Below are 19,525 nucleotides of genomic sequence, written 5' to 3'. Positions count from 1 at the left end.
TCTATCACACATCCAGTGATCATTACCACTGGACCAATTTTAGTGAAAGAGTCCTAGTATTACCTAGAACCTTTCTATATGCTCCAGCAGCTCAAGGCTTCACTACTTCCAGTAGTAAGGAAATGTAGGCTTCTTTGGAGTGAGTTCTTTGATGTGTCTGTGCTCCCAGTGTTACATTCTTGGCAAAGATGATTTCTCACTTGTGGTGTAACCTTGAGTAGGCAGAGTCCATGAACACTTGTTCGCTGTTTCTCATGTTAACAAGGTAGTACCAGGAACAGAGATATTGCCTTATTTACTCAGTCATTCTATAGTTGTGTTATGTAATGCACCAAAACTGCAGCCGCCTTTCCACAACTAGGTCCCACTGACTTTTCCATAGTTTCTCCCCCACTGCTTTATATGCCCTGGTTCAGTCCACTGATAGCACCTTGTCCCCTGTATACCACATTGCCCAAGTTCACTCTTATCCTGTGCATGCCTTATACTCTCCTGCATGTTCAGGCCTGTAGCACTCAAAACCTTTTCCACACTATCTTTCCATCCCTCTCCTACTTGTCCCCTCCGCTTTCGACACATATGTTCTCTTTGCGAACTTCTCTTCACTCATTCTCTCCATTTGTCCAGCCATTTCAGAACACATTCTTCAACTCTGTCAACCATGTTCTTATTACCACACGTCTTCCTTTCCACTGTCATTTCTTACTCAAGCAACATTCCTTACACAATATGTTGTCCTCAGACATTTTATTTCCAACACAAGGCCCATCCATCACATCCATACAACACCATCAGGGCTACTTTACCTTCAGAAATGACCATCTTATCCTTCTCTGATAGTGAACCTGTATTTCCACACATTCCTTAATGATTCCCAAACCTTTGCCTTCTCACCCATAGTATGACTCACTTCAGCTACCATGGTTGTGTCACTACAAGGTTCACTCCCAGGTACATCAAAAACTTCATGTCCACCAAGTTTTCTGCGTTCATACTCACACTTCAACTAACCTGTTTTTCTCCAGTGCTAAAACTAACCTTGGTTTTATTCATAATTAAACTCCACATTCTTCTTTCACACACACTTCTATACTATACTCAAAAATCAGTTTCTGCAGTTTCTCACTGAATTTTGTTACCAGCACTCGTGTGTCATCAATAAATAATAACTGACTTACCTCCAGGACACCTTTATCCTTGTCTGACCGCAAACCTATCCTTCTCCCCAAGCTCCTTGCAAATACTTCCCCTCACCACCCCATCTGTAAATGGATTGAACCGCCACACTGATGTTACACATTCCTGTCACAGATCCAACTGTACCTGGAACCACTCACCATCCTCTTTACTTACTTGCACTTGCCTTACTCTCTTGATAAGAACTCTTCACTGCTTCTGATAGCTTTCCTCCCACATGATATATTTGTGACACCCTCCACAAAGCATCTCTTATTAACCAGATCATATGCTTTCTCCAGATCCATAAATGCCACAGGCAAATCCTCCTGTTTCTCTTAGTATTTCTTACACACATTCTTCAGGGTAAACACCTGATCCACACATCCTCTATCACTCCTAAATTAGAATGGTTCCTCCCCATTCTGATGCTCTGTGCATGCTACTGCCCTCTCAATCATTACTCTCCCATACAACTTGCCAGGTTACTCAACAAACTTATACCTCTGTAATTTGAACATTCACCTCTACTCCCCTTGTCTTTATGTAATGGCACTATACAGGCATTCTGCCAGTCTTCAGGCACCTCACCATGATCCACACATCCACTGAAAATCCTAACTGATCAATGATGGTCATCCCTTTTCTTTAGAAATTCTAATGCAGTACCATCTACTCCAGCTGCCTTGACACGTTTCATCTTATGCAAGGCTTTCACCACCTATTCTCTTTTCACCAAACTCCTTGTCATGACTTTCTCACTTCCCATGCCAGCCCAACCCAAACACCCTAGAATCTGTCATCTTATTAAATGTATTCAGTAATCCTTCAAAGCACTCATTCCATCTCTCTTTTCTTCATATCTGCCTCTTACCACTTCCCCACTTGTCCCCTTCACAGATATATACATACCACACAACATTATAGAAGGTTAAAACTGCTTTTCAAGATTTTTTTTTTTTGCCGCTGTCTCTCGCGTTTGCGAGGTAGCACAAGGATATTTGTCTATATAATGTACTGGGTTAATTTGTACCATTACTTTCCTAAATTTGTTGGCTCATGTAATTTTTTATATTTATTTTCTAATACCGTAGAAATATTTCTTTTATGATGTTTTACTCATTATCATTAGATTTACAAGTCAGGATTTCTGTTTCAAATTGGATTGTTCTTGCAGTCACTTCACCTTCATTAGGCATATCTTGATATTTAGTTGTAATGTTATAATGCAGTCTTTTTTGATAGGTATGCTCGTGATGAAATAATAGAAGGTGAAGTATATGCAGGTGCTGACCGTCACAATGGAGAAATTGCTGCCTTTCACCTCGGTCGTCTCCTGGGTTTTCCAATGGTGCCTCTGGCAGTTGGTCGAAAAGTTTCTCTGAAACGACAGATCTTACCTGTTGCATCAAAGAAACTTGCTGCAACATTTTTTACAAAGAGAGGTTGGTGCAAATGTCACTTAGATATTGCTAGTCTTCTATTTGATTGTCCTTATATTTATAGTGTCTTGGGAAATACATGTTCAGTTTGAATGTGTTATTTGTTTTAGAAGTTTATTATTAAAAACTGTAAATTTAAGAGAGTATTGTTTAAGATTCTGAATATCTGGATATGTATAGTTTTATGTATATACATGTGTATGTGGGTGGGTTGGGCCATTCTTTCGTGTGTTTCCTTGTGCTACCTTGCTAACGCGGGAGACAGCGACAAAGTATAATGAATAAATAATAATCTGGTATTTATGCCATTACTGAAGCTATTTAATGGTTAGGTGATATAAGTTGGTAGTGGAAGCAGTATCATTCAAAACTAAAGGATTTTCAAAAGAGAAATATTTTCCTCCTGGAGTGTTTTCTTGTATTGATGGTTCTTTTATGCTTTGAATACTGATGGACACAAGCTTGACAGTTTTTCTCGCTTACATATGCAGTGCACAGCAACTTGAGCCAAATATGTGCCCCTACATACAATTGAAATTTGTTTTAATGTAATCCCCATTGTAGTCATTATGTTTATAGCCTGATTACTAGGCAGCATCCAGAAAATCCCTTTCCACAGATATATCATCAGTGAGTATTAGAGGGCTCTCTGCAGTAGTGATATGAAAATGGAATGTTGCGTGTGTTATTTGTGAAAAATAATTCTTATTGCTTTCTGAAGCATCATTTTGTGCCACCGGTAGATTTCCAGCATGATTTACTCTTTGTAGAAAAATATGTAAACCCTAAGGCTGAGGGTATTCATTCAGTCTGCTAAGAGAAAGGTTTTGGATAGTTGTATCTGTGAACTGATGCAGCTTTGAATATGGCACTCACAACTTCACCTGACTTTAGTTTGTTTCTGTTCTTGAGACTTAAATTAACTTGCATAGGTGTCACAGCTGTAGCTTAGTGGGATTAATATCAACTTTCACATAGTAATAAGAATTATCATATGCTCAGTATTTGTGTATATTTGATTCAAGAAACTACCAGTTGGGTCATTTGCCAAACGTAGTATTTTTTTTATTATGATAAGAACCCCAGGACCCCTGTTATGGGGATTCTGCAGCTTTGAGGCTGCATTTTACTGAGCAATAGGGAAATGAAGGATTCTTTGGAGTGAGAAGTAAACTTCCTTGATGAAACTGTATACCTTTTGGTTTGGTTTCATCTATCCCTTTTTATATAAAGGTGAATGAGTCAAAATGTAAAAGTATTTCTTAGCCAGCTTATCACCTGCCATGCTCTTCTTTAGTTAATTCATCAGATTTATCATCATTAGTCTGACTTTTTTTGCATGATTGCTCACTTCTGATTGTTGGAAACAGTCGAAGCTTGGTACAGTACAGTATATGGATTAAGGATGCAGAAAAGAGAAACGCCTTCCTTTGTAAGATATCCATTTATCAGGAGAATAGTCTTCCACTGATGCCTGTTGATTTTATATTGCATGTAGGTAGCTACAGCTTTATGTGTGTTTTGGCAACAGCAACATAGAGAACTCTTTAGCAGATTTTTAAGATATTTGCTCTTTGGTTGTTGCCATGGAGGAGTGGGTTTAGTTGATTTGCAAAATGTTTGCCAAAGATTCTGTTTGCTCACCCTGCTTTGATTGTAAAAAAAAATTTATATATGTTACAGATATAGTGGTATTGTTGCTTTTGAATTAGATTGACAGCAAGAAAAGGGTAATTATTTACTTTCCGTGCACCAACTTACTATTTGACTCACTAACTTTTTCTACAAAAGTTATTTGTTGTTGAGAATCACAAATCCATATGGAAGAAAGAAAAAAACATTAATTTAACTTTCACTGAAAAGAGAGATGAAGACCAGCGCATTTTATCAAACCACCTCAGTCTCATTTTTTGTTTAAGAAAGTTTAGGGGATGAAACCTGGGATCGGTGAAAGGGCAAGAGCACAGGAGAGAGTGGCAGTTCTGATGAAAGATTAGTTATGGGACTGTGTTAATTTGTGAAATGAAGTGAGTTTAAGATTAATGTAGGTCAGAATGAAAGTAGGCTGTAAAAAATGGATGATTTTCTGTGCAGATGCACTATGCAAAGAATGAATGTTTTTCACTGGACCTTGGCAGTTTTAATTCAAGGAACCAAATTTTAGTGCAAGGGATTTGAGTGCAAGGATGCGTAATGTGGCAGAATAGGGATTTAATTGAGACTGTCTTTCTTTGAGGGGGAAGTTTTTTACGGAAGGGAACTTACGGTATGAAAGGCCATGCCAGAAGACAAGGATAGGAGATGGGTGAACAAATCTTTCCATGTTTTTCTCTGGCTGTTTCACATGCCCTAGTTCAGTCCATTGATAGCTTGTTGTCATCTGTATACCACATTGTTCCATTTCACCCTGTCCCATGCACACCTCTCACCCTCCAGTATGTTCAGGCCCTGTTCACTCAAAATGTATTTCATTCCATCCTTTTATTTTCAACTTGGTCTCCCTTTTCTCCTTGACACTTCCTCTTCTAACTCATATATCCTCTTTTACAACCTGTTTGTTTTGACTACCCCTTCTTTATTATATGCATGAAAATGGAACTTTGTGACATGTTCCATGGCATACTTTGAATTGTTGCCCATGGTTGATTTAGATGATCAGTGTTGCAGAATTTATTAAGCTAATGCATTTTTTCATTAAGATGTCCCATATGTAAGAGATGTTTATCTCTCACAAAATCACTTTGATTTTATATTGTTGAATGGAAAAGAGAAACTGAGTCACAATGTGTTACATTGCTTTATCACTTGAATGTGAATGCTCATAATGTGAATTTCCTTGATTAGTGTATTTTTGCTATTGCAGTACTCTGCCCACTGAGATAAAAAAAAAACTTGGCATAGTTGATAATTCAGTATCATCATATTTTTACAAAGTTCAGCCTCCCATTTACCCTACCCTGTCAGCAGTGGATGGTGAGAGTGAGCAGTGTGGAGTACATTCCCTCCTTCTCTTAGATTTCTTCTGCTGGGAGATAAGGAGCGTAGACATTCGTGACAGACAGTCGGCTTGGACATGCGAGGCTGGGATTTTGGTACTAACTTAAGTCAATTTTTCTCCCTCACCATGAGTTTTCTGATGTTTCTGTTAGGAAATTTGATGGAGGACTACCCACAGATGTCCCAAAGTATGCTTGGTACATACATTATGGAGTGCTTCCGTCCATGGGACAACGACGCATGGGGCAGGAGAAGGGATCCGCTGGGAAGGTCAGGTGATAAATCGATAGGCTTTTCCTACTCATTTCACTTATCGGGCACATGTATTCAGGCCTTGCTGGGGAGTGAGGAGGAATAAGTGCATTCCTGGCTGGCCAATTGGAGTGAGAGGAAGAGATCTTACCCAAACCACAGGCTTTGGTAGCAGCTGTAGCAGCTCCTGGGACTAGCAATGCGAGTTTAGGGTGCACTTTTAAAACGTATAAGGCATTTTTCACTCTTAAATTTTTCATTTTTAGCATCACATTGGTGGTGGCGGGGAAGCATAGAAATAACTTAATGATTTGGGAGAAACACAAGTGATTTAGAATGGCACTGATGAGATATAAGAGAAATGAGTAATTGTATAATAGTAGATAAGATGATGGTGGGGAGGGCATTGAAGATCAGGGAAAATTTGTGATTATGTTGTGTAAGAGTAGATGAAACAATTTCAGAAATCAACAGAATCTGTGCAATCCTCACCTTACTTTCCCTAGTAGCTGAAATAAATTCTGATTTTCAATGTTTTAGTCATAGTATATCAGCATCAGTTAAATCTGTTCCATTCCTACTCACAGACAAGAATGAGGTGGTTAGTTCACAGGTTGACTTACTCGCGCACAGTTGCATGTGCATGGCACACATACCTCCCAGCAATTGGACCCAAAGAACAGGCCATAACACCTTCATAATTCTCTGCTAACATGAAAAATAAGGTAAACTTTTGCTGCTGTGACAAAGTAGGTGAGGTTTCCATAGGCTTTGTTAATGTTAGAAGTGTTTCACATTGTTTTACAATGATTAACCCTACATTTTCCATGAGGTTTATATCCCACCCAGTGGTTATCCTATTTGTTATAGTAAGATTAATTTTTTTTTTACATATCATCAGTGCCCAGGTGCAAAAGACAGGTCTTTTATTTCCTCCAAAATTCATAGATACTTTCACTTGTCTTTTCTTTTTCCATTTCATTATTCTATCTATATTTCAGTTAAGGCCCAACCTTGATGTGGACTTTTGCCCATGACTGGATTATCCAGCATATATAAAAAAAGGTGGTGCAAGGAAAGGAAATGATTACCAGAGGAGTTACTATTATTACTGTATTATCACCAGTAGTAGTAGTAGTAGTTGTAGTGGGATGTAAATTTTTATTTGTGTATTGTGGAATACAGTAAAGCTCCATTTTATGCCTGTGCGTGACTACATATGACAAGGTTTTCCAGGACGGCTTTGTTTTTATGGAGTTTGTTACTACTGTCACAAGGACTCCTCAGTGTGTGACAATGGCCACAATTTAGAGGGCACCATTATCCATTGGTTACCTCAGCAGCTTCCTCTAATGCACCTGCCACACCCTTGGGCACGCACATACAAACGCACAAAGATGGCTCAGTAAGTGAAGTATTGCAACCCCTTTCCATCTCTAATTTACTTCACACAAACACCCTATACCTCATTTGTGCACATTCTGTATACTATATTCTTTACAATGATGTAGTTTTCTTTACCTATGTTGTATTTCACTCTGTACTTATATTATTTTTTCATGCATGTAATCTGACATTGGTCTTTAAAATGTTGTTGCACATTATTTTTTCATGCATGTAATCTGACATTGGTCTTTAAAATGTTGTTGCAAGATTTAAGCCTCCCATTTCATACAATGTGAAAGCCTTTCAGTATTGCATGAATAAGAACTTATGGATCCTGTTCTTGCAAACTGCACAAACTTGAATCTTGACCAGGTTTTACAAAGGCAGGTTAAACCCCATGAAACAGGAAGTCGCCTTTTAAATACTAATCACTAAATACTCACAAATCATAAACTGAAACAACTTGAAACATATTTGTCCCATCACACATTTAGTTGCTCATCAGTAACCTCACCCTAATTGGTGGGACACTTACCTTATCACCTCCCTCCCATTCTTACTCAACTTTCCGGTATTTAACTATAGATTATGGTGGAATGTCTCTGTATTAGACTTAATTCATGCAACAGTGCAAGCAAGCTTTGATTTTAAGTGTATATATGTAGGGCACAGATGCACCTGCTTTCCTTTCTATGAGGGTGAAGCTTTTCTGTGCTTCTTTGTTAATGAATCCAATGGAGAAGCTGCTTTTAGTTGGATATGCTTTTGGAGGATTGAAGATGATTGATGGTAGGTGCCATTGTTTAATTGGACTAGTAAATTCAGGTCTTGGTTTGTGATGAGCGAATCCTGAGCAAGGGGTGATTACCTGGTAAGGTTGCTTGAATTCCATATTATTTTGGATGGGGGGAGGGGTGCTTTTACTTGAGACAGATCATACTCAGGTTTTTCCGTAGTATGCATGTTACTAAATAAAAGATGGAAGTATCATAGATCTCAAAAGTGATTTGTGGTGTAATATGTTGAAGCACACATTTAGGCTTTTACTTTGTTGAACAGAGTAAAAGTCAGTTGTTAATTCCTTCTCCCAGAGTTTGGAGGTTATTCATGTAATGTCTCACTTCGTATGCCTGAAACTACTCATCGTGTAGCTCATATGCCTGAAAGAAGTGCAGCATAATTAAAAGTGCATGCAGCACTTGAAAACAATAATTCAGCAGGTTGAGATGTATATAATTACTAAGAAAATTACACTTGTGAATCACAAGAACAGATTTTTTTTTTAATTTGAAACTTTGCCCTCAGTGTGCATGAAGAATTACTTCTTGACTCCATGAAGGATAAGTCTGCAGTAATGCCTTGGAATGTATCAAGAAGACATAAATAAAAATTTACGAGAATCCAGAGAGAAAGAAGGAAAGGCAATTTAATCTTTGAGTGGTAGCCAACATCACTTGATGTTTTTTGTAGGATGGCAGCTAGAACCTCCTCTTTCTTCACTAAACCACTCTCCTTGACTCTCATCTAACTCTGCACACCACCCCAACCAAAACATCCTACATCTGCCACTCTGTCATCAGACACATTCTACAGTCCTTCAAAATACTCACTCCATATCCTCCTCACTACCTGTTATCACTTCCCCCCTTGCCGATCAATTAATACGTTATCTAATAATGCCCTTTGACCATATTTCCTACTCACATACATATACTTGTGTATATCTCTTTTTAAACCAGGTATTCCCAATCACAAGTTTTTATTCAGTACACAAATCCACAAGCTCTTCACCATTTCCATTCACAACAATGAATACCCCATGAGCACCAATTATACCCTCAACTGCCACATTACTCATCTTTGCATGTAAGTCACCCATCACTAATACCCGGTTTTCCACACCAAAACTGCTGACACACTCACTCAGCTTCTTCCAAAACAGTTGCCTTTCATGACCAGGTGCATAAGCACCAACAATCACCCATCTCTTGCCATCCACTTTCAGTTTTACCCACATCAGTCTAGAATTTACTTCCTTGGACTCTTATCACACACTCCTACAACTCCTGCCTCAGTAGTAGTGCTACTCCTTCCTTAGCTCTTGTCCTCTCACCAAACCCTGACTTGACTCCCAAGATGTTTCCAAACCCTTTTTCCTCTTTATCCTTGAGCTTCATTTCACTCAAGAGCCAGAACATCCAGGTTTCCTTCCTCAAACATACTACTTCTCTCTCCTTTCTTCTCATCTTGGTTACATCCACACACACTCAGACACCCCAGTCTGAGCCTTCTAGGAGGATGAGCACTTCCAGCTTCATTCCTTCTGTTTCCTCTTGTAAACTGAAAAACATTTATATATATTTTTCCCACTTTTTCATAAATGCACACTATTTCCTACATGAGAAAGGTAGCGACAAGAACAGATAACAGAGCCTTAGAAGGAAAATTCCTTACTTGGCTTCTTGCTCTGTTCCTTCTTTTAGAAAGTAATACAGGAAGTGAGGATATCCCGTCACCCGCTTCTGCCCCTCTTAGTCACCTTCTATGACACCTTGGGCATATGTGGCAGTCTTCTTTCTTCCCTATCCCATCTTTCCACCTCCAGTTTGGTCTCCTACTTCTCGTTCCCTCCACCTTTGACACATATCCTTTGTCAATCTTTCCTCACTCATTTCAAAACACCCTCTTCTGCTCTCTCAACCACACTCTTTTTACCACCGCACCTCTCTCTTACCCTTTCATTACTTACTCGAACAAACCATAGGGGAGTAGTCTGCAGATTTAACCCACCAAGTAAATGTATTGCCTAGTGAAATAAAATACAGCATGGAGTTAGTGCAGAAACATTTTAGTAGAAGCCAAGATTAATGGAAAAAAATAGCACCAGATGAAAACAGGATTGACAGATTTGCAAAGTTCATGACAACAGAGAAAAATGGTAATGTTAAATCAAGCGTAATATGAAGTGAGAAATGTGCATTAGCACATTTCTCTGACTCTGTCATTTCTGCATTATCAACTTTCCTGAAGATGAGGTGTGAGGAGGAGTGATTGTTTATGGAATGAGAGTTATGGAGATGTGGTAATAAATATAGTTTGATTTAGAGGGCAGACCAGAGTTTACTCAAATGGCTAAAGAAAGACAAAAAAGGATGTATACATCAAAAGTGAAGGGAGCAAGGGGAGTATTTGTAACAAGGTTTTGCAGAATAATATGTACTGTTATTCATAGTGAAATTGTACTTTGTTTTCATGATCTGGTGTATTGAAACTGTGGAATCTTAAGTGCAAAAGCATTGTAATGGAGGAATACAGACTTTCACTGCGTACAGGTGGGAAGAAAATGAAAACTACTGTGAGCTTGTACTACGGCATTCACCCTTCAGTGATGACAACTCTCCCCGGCTATTAGACCTCATGGATACTGCTGTTTTTGATTTCCTCATCCAAAATGGAGATAGGCATCACTACACTGTTGTGTCTGGAAAGCATGATTCTGCCATTATTCTTCTTGACAATGGAAAAAGGTAAATGTTATAAGCATAGCAGCACTTTTTATTATTCATTTGTATTGGTAGTGCTCGTTGTTTTACATAATTTAGATTGCATTAAACTTAGATATATTGCTATTTAATCATTGTATTATTTATTTCATAATTTATTCTCACCTTTGACTACAAAAGCATTTCATGCTCTAATATAAATGTAAATAAGTAGATAAGTACTTGTTATTCTCATTATATTGGTGATGCTGACTATTAGTCCCCTATTCTGGGGTCAGTTTCTGGAGCTTACCCAGCTGTTCATCCTTCCTCTGATTGGTAGATAAATGGGTACCAACTTAACTTGGGGTAAAGCACCACAGCAGTTACAGTCCTAGCCAGTAAGTGTACCAAGGCTTTGCACATTACTTCTTTTTATAAAGAATTGAGTGAATACCTAGATTTATGTACTTTTTTATGAAGCATTACTGTTTTCCAGTTTTGGTGATGCTGATATTGACCACATGGATATTCTGGCTCCTGTGCTACAATGTTGTAGGTAATGATTTCCTTGTTTTTCGTGTCTTCTATGAAATTAGAATGTTTTTCTGTCAGCCTTTGGCTGGTTTTCATAAATTCACTGTGGACGCTAAGTAGATAAGCACATGGATGGATAGAGTAATATGAAAGTCATACAGATGTGTGATTGAAGTAAAGACTGAGACCTCGAAGAAGGGGGTTTGAAATCATGATATGCACATGGATAGATAGAGTAATATAAAAGTCACACAGATGTGTGATTGAAGTAAAGACTGAGACCTCGAGGAAGGGGGTTTGAAATCATGGTTGCCATTTAGATATGAAGATAGTTTTTGTGAGTACTTTTACTAAGGAACAAGACATATCCCTTGTAGTACTCATGTAGAGATTGTAGTTTTGAACTTTGAGTAAAGCAGATATTTCAGTATTTAAGAAATCAGTCATTGTGGAACCCCAGTAGTTGTGCTCTTCACTGCCATAAGTGATATCGAGAAGAAATGAAAAGAATCGAATAAACAGATTTTGTAAGGGGAATCTCTGACAAATACACTTTATTGAATTCCTGTGTAATTTTGTTTTTCAGTTGATAACTTGCATATGATTAATTTATGAAATGGGCTTAAGGTTATCATTTGATGTCTACATTATTTCTTTCAGTCTTCAGTACCTGTAAAACAGGACATTGGTATTTTACTTCCCTTGATGACTGCTATTGATATCTGTAATTTAAAACTGTTATCAGAGTCCAAAGCAGGTTGGACCTTTTTATTATTAAGTTTTGATTAAATTTCATTATATGTTCAGTAAATATTCACCATAGCTCATCAGTATTCTTGGGAATGTTAAGGAATGTATATTGGTTCACAGAAATAAATGTCCATATGTCTGTCAAGATAGTGTTCTGGAGAATGGTAAGGAATGCAAGTTGGTTAGCAGAAGTAAAAACATAGTTTGATTGAAAGCTTTTGTCATTGTTCACAATAGAAAACAGCACCTTATATCTGAAAAAGATATATGTGAGGTGCAACATATACAATGTAAATGCAAATTGCATGAAGGAAAAACATTATGAAAAGTTACCATGTTGTGCTTCCATAAATTATGTTTCATTTAAGAGGATTTTCTGCCTGAACTACGCAAATGAATTTTTTATTTTGGATACTTTGATCTTTTTCATCAGGTTACGACAGACAACATATGAAAGACTGGTCCTTCTTAGTGGTGGAGGATTGTCACAAGCCATGCAGGAACTGATGTCTCAAGACCCCTTAACTCCCATTTTAACCAAGTCTCATCTTCTTGCTTTAGATCGGAGAGTTATTCACATTCTAGCAGCTTTGAGCATGTGCAGAGAGCAGCATGGTGGCTGGCATAATGTTCTTTACTAGTCAATTTGGTACCATCATTTTTACTTTCCTACATGGAAATATGTTCTTATGATACTATTTCATAGCAAAATTGCTGTTTCAAGGATTATTTTTTATGTGGAAGTGATAAGGATAAACATTATTATATTCATAACTTTTTAGCATAATTTAAGTGGTGCTTTTTAATACTGATACTCAGATTTCAGTGTCCCTCTTTGTGAGGAAATGAATTGATAAATAGCCTTCTTTATCATCGCATAATACTTCTTGGCTTGACCAAGTTTGCATTTAAATTTCACAGATAATACACTTATCTCTTTTGTAGCATACAATACAGCAAGCCTGGATGTAAGCAAATGAGACCATTGTTCGCTTGCTCCTGATAAAGAAAATGCTGTAAGTTCTTTTAAACATTTCATAGAAGGTTGGAGAAAAGTGCATTTAATTTTTCTTGCAAGATGTTCCATGAAAATCAGGGATTTTGCACACGACAAATATGACAGTGTGCTGGTTTTTGCATTAAATATTGTACATATATTATGTATTACCCCAGACCTTTTTCAGAAAGAGGTCCCTGGGTGTTGAAATAGTTTGGACAAATGGATAGAATAAGTGAGAAGTTGACAAAGAGGATATATGTGTCTGAAGTGGATGTTGCGGAGCAAGAAGGGGAGACTAAATTGGAGAAGGAAGTTTGGAGTAAATAAGATTTTTAAGTGCTCAGAGCCTGAACATGCACAAGGGTGAAAGGTGTGCATGGGATAAAGGGAATTGGAATGATTTGGTATACAGGGAGCAAAATGCTGTCTGTGGACTGAACCTAGGCATATGAAGCAGCTGGGAAAAAACCATGGAAAGGTCTGTGGGACCTGGTTGTGTTAGGAGGCTGTGGTTACAGTGCATTACATATGACTGCTAGAGAATAGATGTAAGCAAATGAGGCCTTTTCTTTGTTCCCAGTATGGGAAATGGCAGACACAAATTAAAAGAACAAAAACATTATATGTATAGCATGCTGCACAAAGCCCATACAGACCTGTGTTGCTCGTGGAGGATGAAGCAAACTGCCCTCTGTGAGGGTGACTCCATCTGCCCTGTCAACCTTTAAAAAGCAGGCTATTTGTGTATCATGATATGAAAAGGAAAAAAATAAGGTCCTCAAATTTTCTCTCTGTTATAGAGTGAAATAAATGAATATAAAAGTAAAGTATATGCACAAACAAGTGATCTACAGACCTCCTCGATGTAACAGTTAAGTTTTGATCACACATGCACCATGTGCCTTGGATTTGACCTGCAAGGTTCAATTCCTGGTTATGGCCGCCAGTTCACCCAGCTTTTCATCACTATTGAGAAAGAAATACTTGTGAAAATAAAGGCTATGTAGAAAAAATGAGCTGATATAACTTTTATGGACATGGTTTGCTAATGGGTAAATATCCAGGCAGAGAAGTGGTGGGAGGTAAGGAAGATGTGGGTGAGCCTCGTTACTCAAACTTACAAAATATCACATGCCTGTTTAGGATTACTATTCATATATAAATTTACACATTTACTTATATTAACATTCATTTATGAAACATATTTACACTTCAGAATTGCTTCCAGAGAGTGAAGAAAGCACCTATATTGACCGAGGCAGCATTTAGCAGCCATACAATTATCAAAATATTGGCAGGGAATTTAAACATGGCCCACAAAACTTAGCACTCATATAATGGTTTCTGCCATCTGCAATGCAAATCATCATATGAAGACTCCCACCATTTAATCATTCTGAACCAGTCATCCCATGTGAGTTTAATGCATCAGAGAACCATAATACTGCAAAGGCTGCAAATTGAACCTGTCAGCTCTACGTCACAGCTTTTCATTTCTGTGATTTATGGAAAGAATCCAAAGCTGTGTTTTGGTGAGTAGTATAAGTATTACACAGCCATTGTGAGTGGATAATGAAGAATTATTGGCCAAGAGGTTGAGGAGGCATGGCCCCCCCAGCAGTACTCGGTAGATTTTTGCAAATGAAAAATGATGCTTTGCATTTAGTGATAAAAATGCTTCAGAGATGCATTAGTGAATACATAGATTATAAATAAATGATATGCTAATGAAGCGTTATATGTACAGAAAAGTTAGTGTGTCGATAGTCAGAAATGAATGTAAGTTCACCATGGATTGTGTGATGTTGCAGTTGGTAAGATATGCAGTGAAGTCAGTAGTATATATTTTCCAAAACTCATTTTTTTCCTCAGGTGTTGGAGAAACTCCTCATGAGTATGTTATTGTTTGATTTTTAAAGAACGTCTATAAGAAAATAGGTAGTTTTTGGTGAAAATGAGGTGTGGAAAATACTGATGCTTTTGACTAGCATTAGAGAGGAAAGAAGACATTTTAAACTTACGTTATGTAAAACAGTAAATGAAATTGTGATATTAGGTTATTTATTTAGAAGCAGGAAAGTCTCATAAACATAAATGGTATATGAATTTGCTTGTATCATAATTTCTAGTTGCTGAAAAAATTATATTAGGTAACTGTGTAGAAAACAGAATTTTAAAATTGCCATTATTTGCAGTGCATGTGAAGTTTAAGCAGCACTCAACAGCGTAGGTTAAGGAATATTCATACAATTTATGGTCAGAATTCATTCATTGGTTCTTTTAATGTGTGACAGACACATGGATGGGCAGACTTCATCATCCTGTCCTTCTTTCAAATGTGGGATGTAACGAAATTTGAACACAAAGTACACTTGTTCTTTTAGCCTTGAGAAGCATTTTTTTTTAATATACTGAATTGCAGGATATTAATTGTTATAGAAACCTACTGCCATTTCTGTAGTGGAACATATGTCATATATTTATAAGTTAGGATTAATCACAGTCACAGTGAAAAGATTGACTGAACTGTTCTAGTTAAATGGTGCTCAAAATGACATAGGTTGTATTTATTCAGTGGTTGCCTTTGACTTAAAATGTATTCTTGTTTTCAACAGTCACCTAATTAAAGTAGCTGGGAGTGGTGCTTCCTATATTAAGTATCTTATGTTTTTTTATGTTTACTCTTTTTTAATTACAACGTACTGTATAATTGTAATTATATGGTGAGGTGCAAGGTAAATTGGTTGATTTTAGATGTAATATTTCTTCCAGTAATTAAGCTGCATTATAATTACCCAGATTATAACTTTTTGTCAATCGTGGAAATGGTTGTAAACTTGTGTAATACACCTAGGGTATTCTTGATATATTTTATAATTAATTCATAATGGTAAGAATTCAAAGTGATACAGAGCTGCTGTGCTTACATGAAACTCACAATACAGGTTCACAAAGGAGAATGACAGCTTAATTTGTAATGTAGGAATTAGGTATATTAGTTACACTCTTCAGTGATTGCACATTAGACATGGCATGCTTCTTGGTTCGGAAGACATAGGCTGCAAAATATATATTTTTCAACTAATGAAATTTTTCAGGGGAAATATAATATGATGTGCCTCCATAGTGAGTATTGTATGTGGTCCACTCTTATCTCTGTGCCTTACAGCATGTCTGTCACAGGTTTTGAAAACTAGCATGATTTATATTAATAGAAATAATTAAGCATTTTTTCCAAGAAAACTTTGCTGTAGTGCAGTGGTCCTTGAACTTTTAGCAGATTGCAGCACCATGTTTGCTTTCCTTTAACTCCATGGGTCTTTGGCTCTTCAAATGATCAACAGCTTGTGCAAAATGAAAAAATGTTGTAACATCGAAAATAGTTTTATCCTTTCTTGAATATTTCCATACTGTCCTTTGAATATTTAAAATCATTATCAATAAGCTTTCTCTGTCTTGTTTACGTATGTGCTGCACCAACTTCAGTCATCATTTTCTCAGTAATAAGGTTTTGCACATTTAAATTCATAAAAATCTTTTGTTTATGGTTTGATTTTCTCTTCATGAGTTACTCTTAAGTATCATTGAAAATTCATATTCTTTTTCATATCTATTCACCATTTCCTGCGTTAGCAAGGTAGCGTCAAAAACAGAGGACAGCCTTAGAGAAAAAATCCTCACTTTGCCCCCTTCCCTGTTCCTTCTTTTGGAAAAGTAAAACCGGAGGGGAGGATTTCCAGCCCCTCACTCTCACCCCTTTTAGTTTAAGGGCATTTGTCTGTTCCGGCACTATCTTGATAATTAGGAGAAAAAAAAATGAATGTTTTACTGTATTTTAAGTTACAGTGAAGTACGATCATACTACAACATAAACATATTTGTGGTATTGGCATAACAGACAGATGGTATGCATTATTTGTTTAAAGCCCAAGACTTCTGACATAATGTTTTAATGCCTTTCACTAGAAACAGAGTCAGACATGGTGTGTTTGTATTTACCTATTTGGACATGGTGTGCTTGTAATTACCTTTTTGAAATTGTCTTCCATAAAGTTAAATGTGAAAATCCCATCTTCTAGATTATGGTTCAGCTGTAGTATAATGTGCAGATATACTCAGAAATTGCACCGTAATTTCTGTTGGTTCAGTGTTTTTTCTAATACTTGAGGACCTTTCAAACCTTTTTTTTTTTTTTTTGTAGCTTAGTATGGAAATGCTGTCATAGGCAACAGAGTGTACTAAGTTCAGTGTACTAAGTTCTATAATGGCAACAAATTTATTGTTTAAGTGCCATGTACCATACTACTACTGGTATAAGAGGAAATAGAGATAACGGTGAATTGTGTGGTTCTGATTACAATTGGAATCAGTCTCTTGGAAATGCAAGAATTTCTGTTGTCAGCAGATATTTTGTTTAACATACATTATTGTAATTAGCTGTAATCTTTAAATCTAATTGTGCATAGTATTTATAATATGATTGCTAGTATCTAGGATATCTGATCCTTCCTCATCTCTGTGATAGACTCAAAATTATTCATTTAATTTTAAATACCGTACCTTTATAAAAATCAAAGCATAAGTAAATTTAGTTTGGAAACAAAATGGAATATTTGAAAATAGAGTTAATCAGGGTCTAGTTATGTGTACTCTAAAATAAACCATTATTAAACTGCTGTATTAATATTGTTAATGGAACATAACACATGGGGAACAGAATTGAGCTAATATTGTATATGAATATGAGTTATTTCCTTGTGATGAAATTTGAGTGCTCCTGATGTAATGATGAAACTTCAGCTGGCAAATCCTGAACTTGAGGCCTTATGTAGAAAAAAATGGATGTTGCCACAGTTCTTGTATGTAGATGATGATGTGGTGTTAGCTACATCAGAGAAAGAGCCGGACTGTTTCGATGATTGTGTAGGAGGAGTATGCTTAAATGGAACAAAAATAAGACGCTAGTTTTTTAAAGGGATGATACATCAAAGTATATGTGCTGAGGAAGTAAAGGTTAAGTGTGAATTAAGACAAGTGGGAGAAAATTTAGAGGTACAGTGAATGCTCTGTTGAATGGGCAAATTTTCAGCCTGTGCAAGGAGCTTGTATGAAAGGCCCAGCTGTGTGTGGATATGAAACTTGTTTGTTGGATCATGACTGGTAAAAGATAAGGGCAGCAGGGATGGAAACTTTAATATATTTAGTATTAGGAAGATGGATATAATGAAGGATAAAGATGTGGCAAGGGTACATATCTGGTGTGAAGAAAACATTAGAAAAGTGCATGGATGAAAGCAGAACATATGACAGATGAGAGTCTGTCAAAGGTAAAAGGAGAGGTAGATTGGAGAGAAAATTAGATGGAGAGAGATTTGATAAAGGGCTAAGGATACTTCAGATGATGCTAGAAGAATGACTGGAGATGAAATGCAATGGAAGCATTTTGTACATAGAGGTGGTATGAATAGTGATTTTAGTGCCACATGACAACATAATGTGTATATTTAAGAAAAAAGTGAACAGTTTTTATAAGTGGTTGCCAGTGTTTCACTCATATTCTGGGCATGGTTTGAACACTGGTGTGAAAGATTTTTTAAGCTATATATACTTGATTCACCCCAGGGAATTGGAAAATTAGTTAACAATGACATAGATAATGTCAAAAATCTGCAATTGGCCTATATTGCTACTGCCTTTCACTAAAAGCAGAGTTAGACATTGTGTGTATGTAATTACCTATTTGTAATCATTCAGCATTGAGCAAGAATTCTACACTCATGGGGCCCCACCTGTTGAAAATCTTACTATCAAATAGCTTTCAAAAATATATATAATAATGGTATTCACCATTTCATTACTTAAGTCTATTGCAGCCTCCACTACCCTTAAATGCTAAAACATAACTTCAGCATACCTTTACCAATATCTGTTCGTGACCTGTGGTTATTGCATCTTGGGATGATGAAATGTTCTGTTGACATCATCCAGTTGTTTGAGAAACTTGAAGATTGTAATTAGGTCACCCCTCTCTCATCTCTTCTAGTGGATAAATTTATACCCTTCAGTCTCTCATTGTAACTTGGCTCTCTTAATTCAGGTATCCCTCTTATAGGGCTCTTGTAGCTTCACTGTTGCACCCCACATAGAAGCAGGGAAAGTGGGCTTCTTTACGGCAGGAAGTTCCTCAACAGTATTTTTTTTTCTGTCCACTGACAATGGTACAGTCTTGCTGAAGTTATACTTTCCTCTTGTGGTGCTACCACTTGTGAGTGTAACCTGGGAATACTTCTTTTCATCAATTTACAATAAGAAAGACATATCAAAGATGCATTTTTACCCATAGTGTAACTGCCTGCAGGTGTTCAGTAATACTTTCCTGTTCAAGGATCCGGTATATAGGAGCTAATGTAGCATTCTAGTGGGCAGGACCAAGGTCAAGTGTGGGAATGTTCTGTGCATATGTATGGTATGAGTGCAGGACAAGTTAAAGTAAAATGTTCTGT

At 37.0% G+C, this 19,525-nt stretch overlaps 2 protein-coding genes across 6 annotated transcripts in view; one reads left to right on the top strand and one right to left on the bottom strand.

The window, feature by feature from the left end:
- The window catches only part of LOC139750771 (glycosaminoglycan xylosylkinase), a 28,039-nt gene extending 10,341 nt beyond the window's left edge, over window positions 1–17,698 (top strand). For all 3 annotated transcript variants that reach the window (XM_071665498.1, XM_071665500.1, XM_071665499.1), the window contains exons 5-9: window positions 2,422–2,621; window positions 7,104–7,272; window positions 10,586–10,780; window positions 11,235–11,294; window positions 12,456–17,698. In XM_071665498.1, coding sequence (XP_071521599.1) covers window positions 2,422–2,621; window positions 7,104–7,272; window positions 10,586–10,780; window positions 11,235–11,294; window positions 12,456–12,663 — 832 coding nt within the window. In that variant the 3' untranslated portion in view covers window positions 12,664–17,698. The remainder of the gene's footprint in view (window positions 1–2,421; window positions 2,622–7,103; window positions 7,273–10,585; window positions 10,781–11,234; window positions 11,295–12,455) is intronic.
- The window catches only part of LOC139750773 (citramalyl-CoA lyase, mitochondrial-like), a 31,998-nt gene continuing 26,273 nt past the window's right edge, over window positions 13,801–19,525 (bottom strand). Inside the window, exons 9-10 of one of the 3 annotated variants that reach the window (XR_011713222.1) lie at window positions 18,937–19,298; window positions 13,801–13,988 (exon numbers count right to left, since the gene is read on the bottom strand). The gene's annotated coding sequence lies outside the window, so the exon portion shown is untranslated. Of the gene's footprint in view, window positions 13,989–15,878; window positions 19,299–19,525 lie in introns of those variants that run through there. The other 2 variants (XM_071665504.1, XR_011713221.1) reach the window with 2 other exon arrangements.

Source organism: Panulirus ornatus, chromosome 10, assembly GCF_036320965.1.
Source record: "Panulirus ornatus isolate Po-2019 chromosome 10, ASM3632096v1, whole genome shotgun sequence".
In the NCBI taxonomy this organism is placed as follows: domain Eukaryota; kingdom Metazoa; phylum Arthropoda; class Malacostraca; order Decapoda; family Palinuridae; genus Panulirus; species Panulirus ornatus.
Note: the sequence above shows the minus strand (reverse complement) of the source record. Positions and strands in the feature narration are given on the sequence as shown.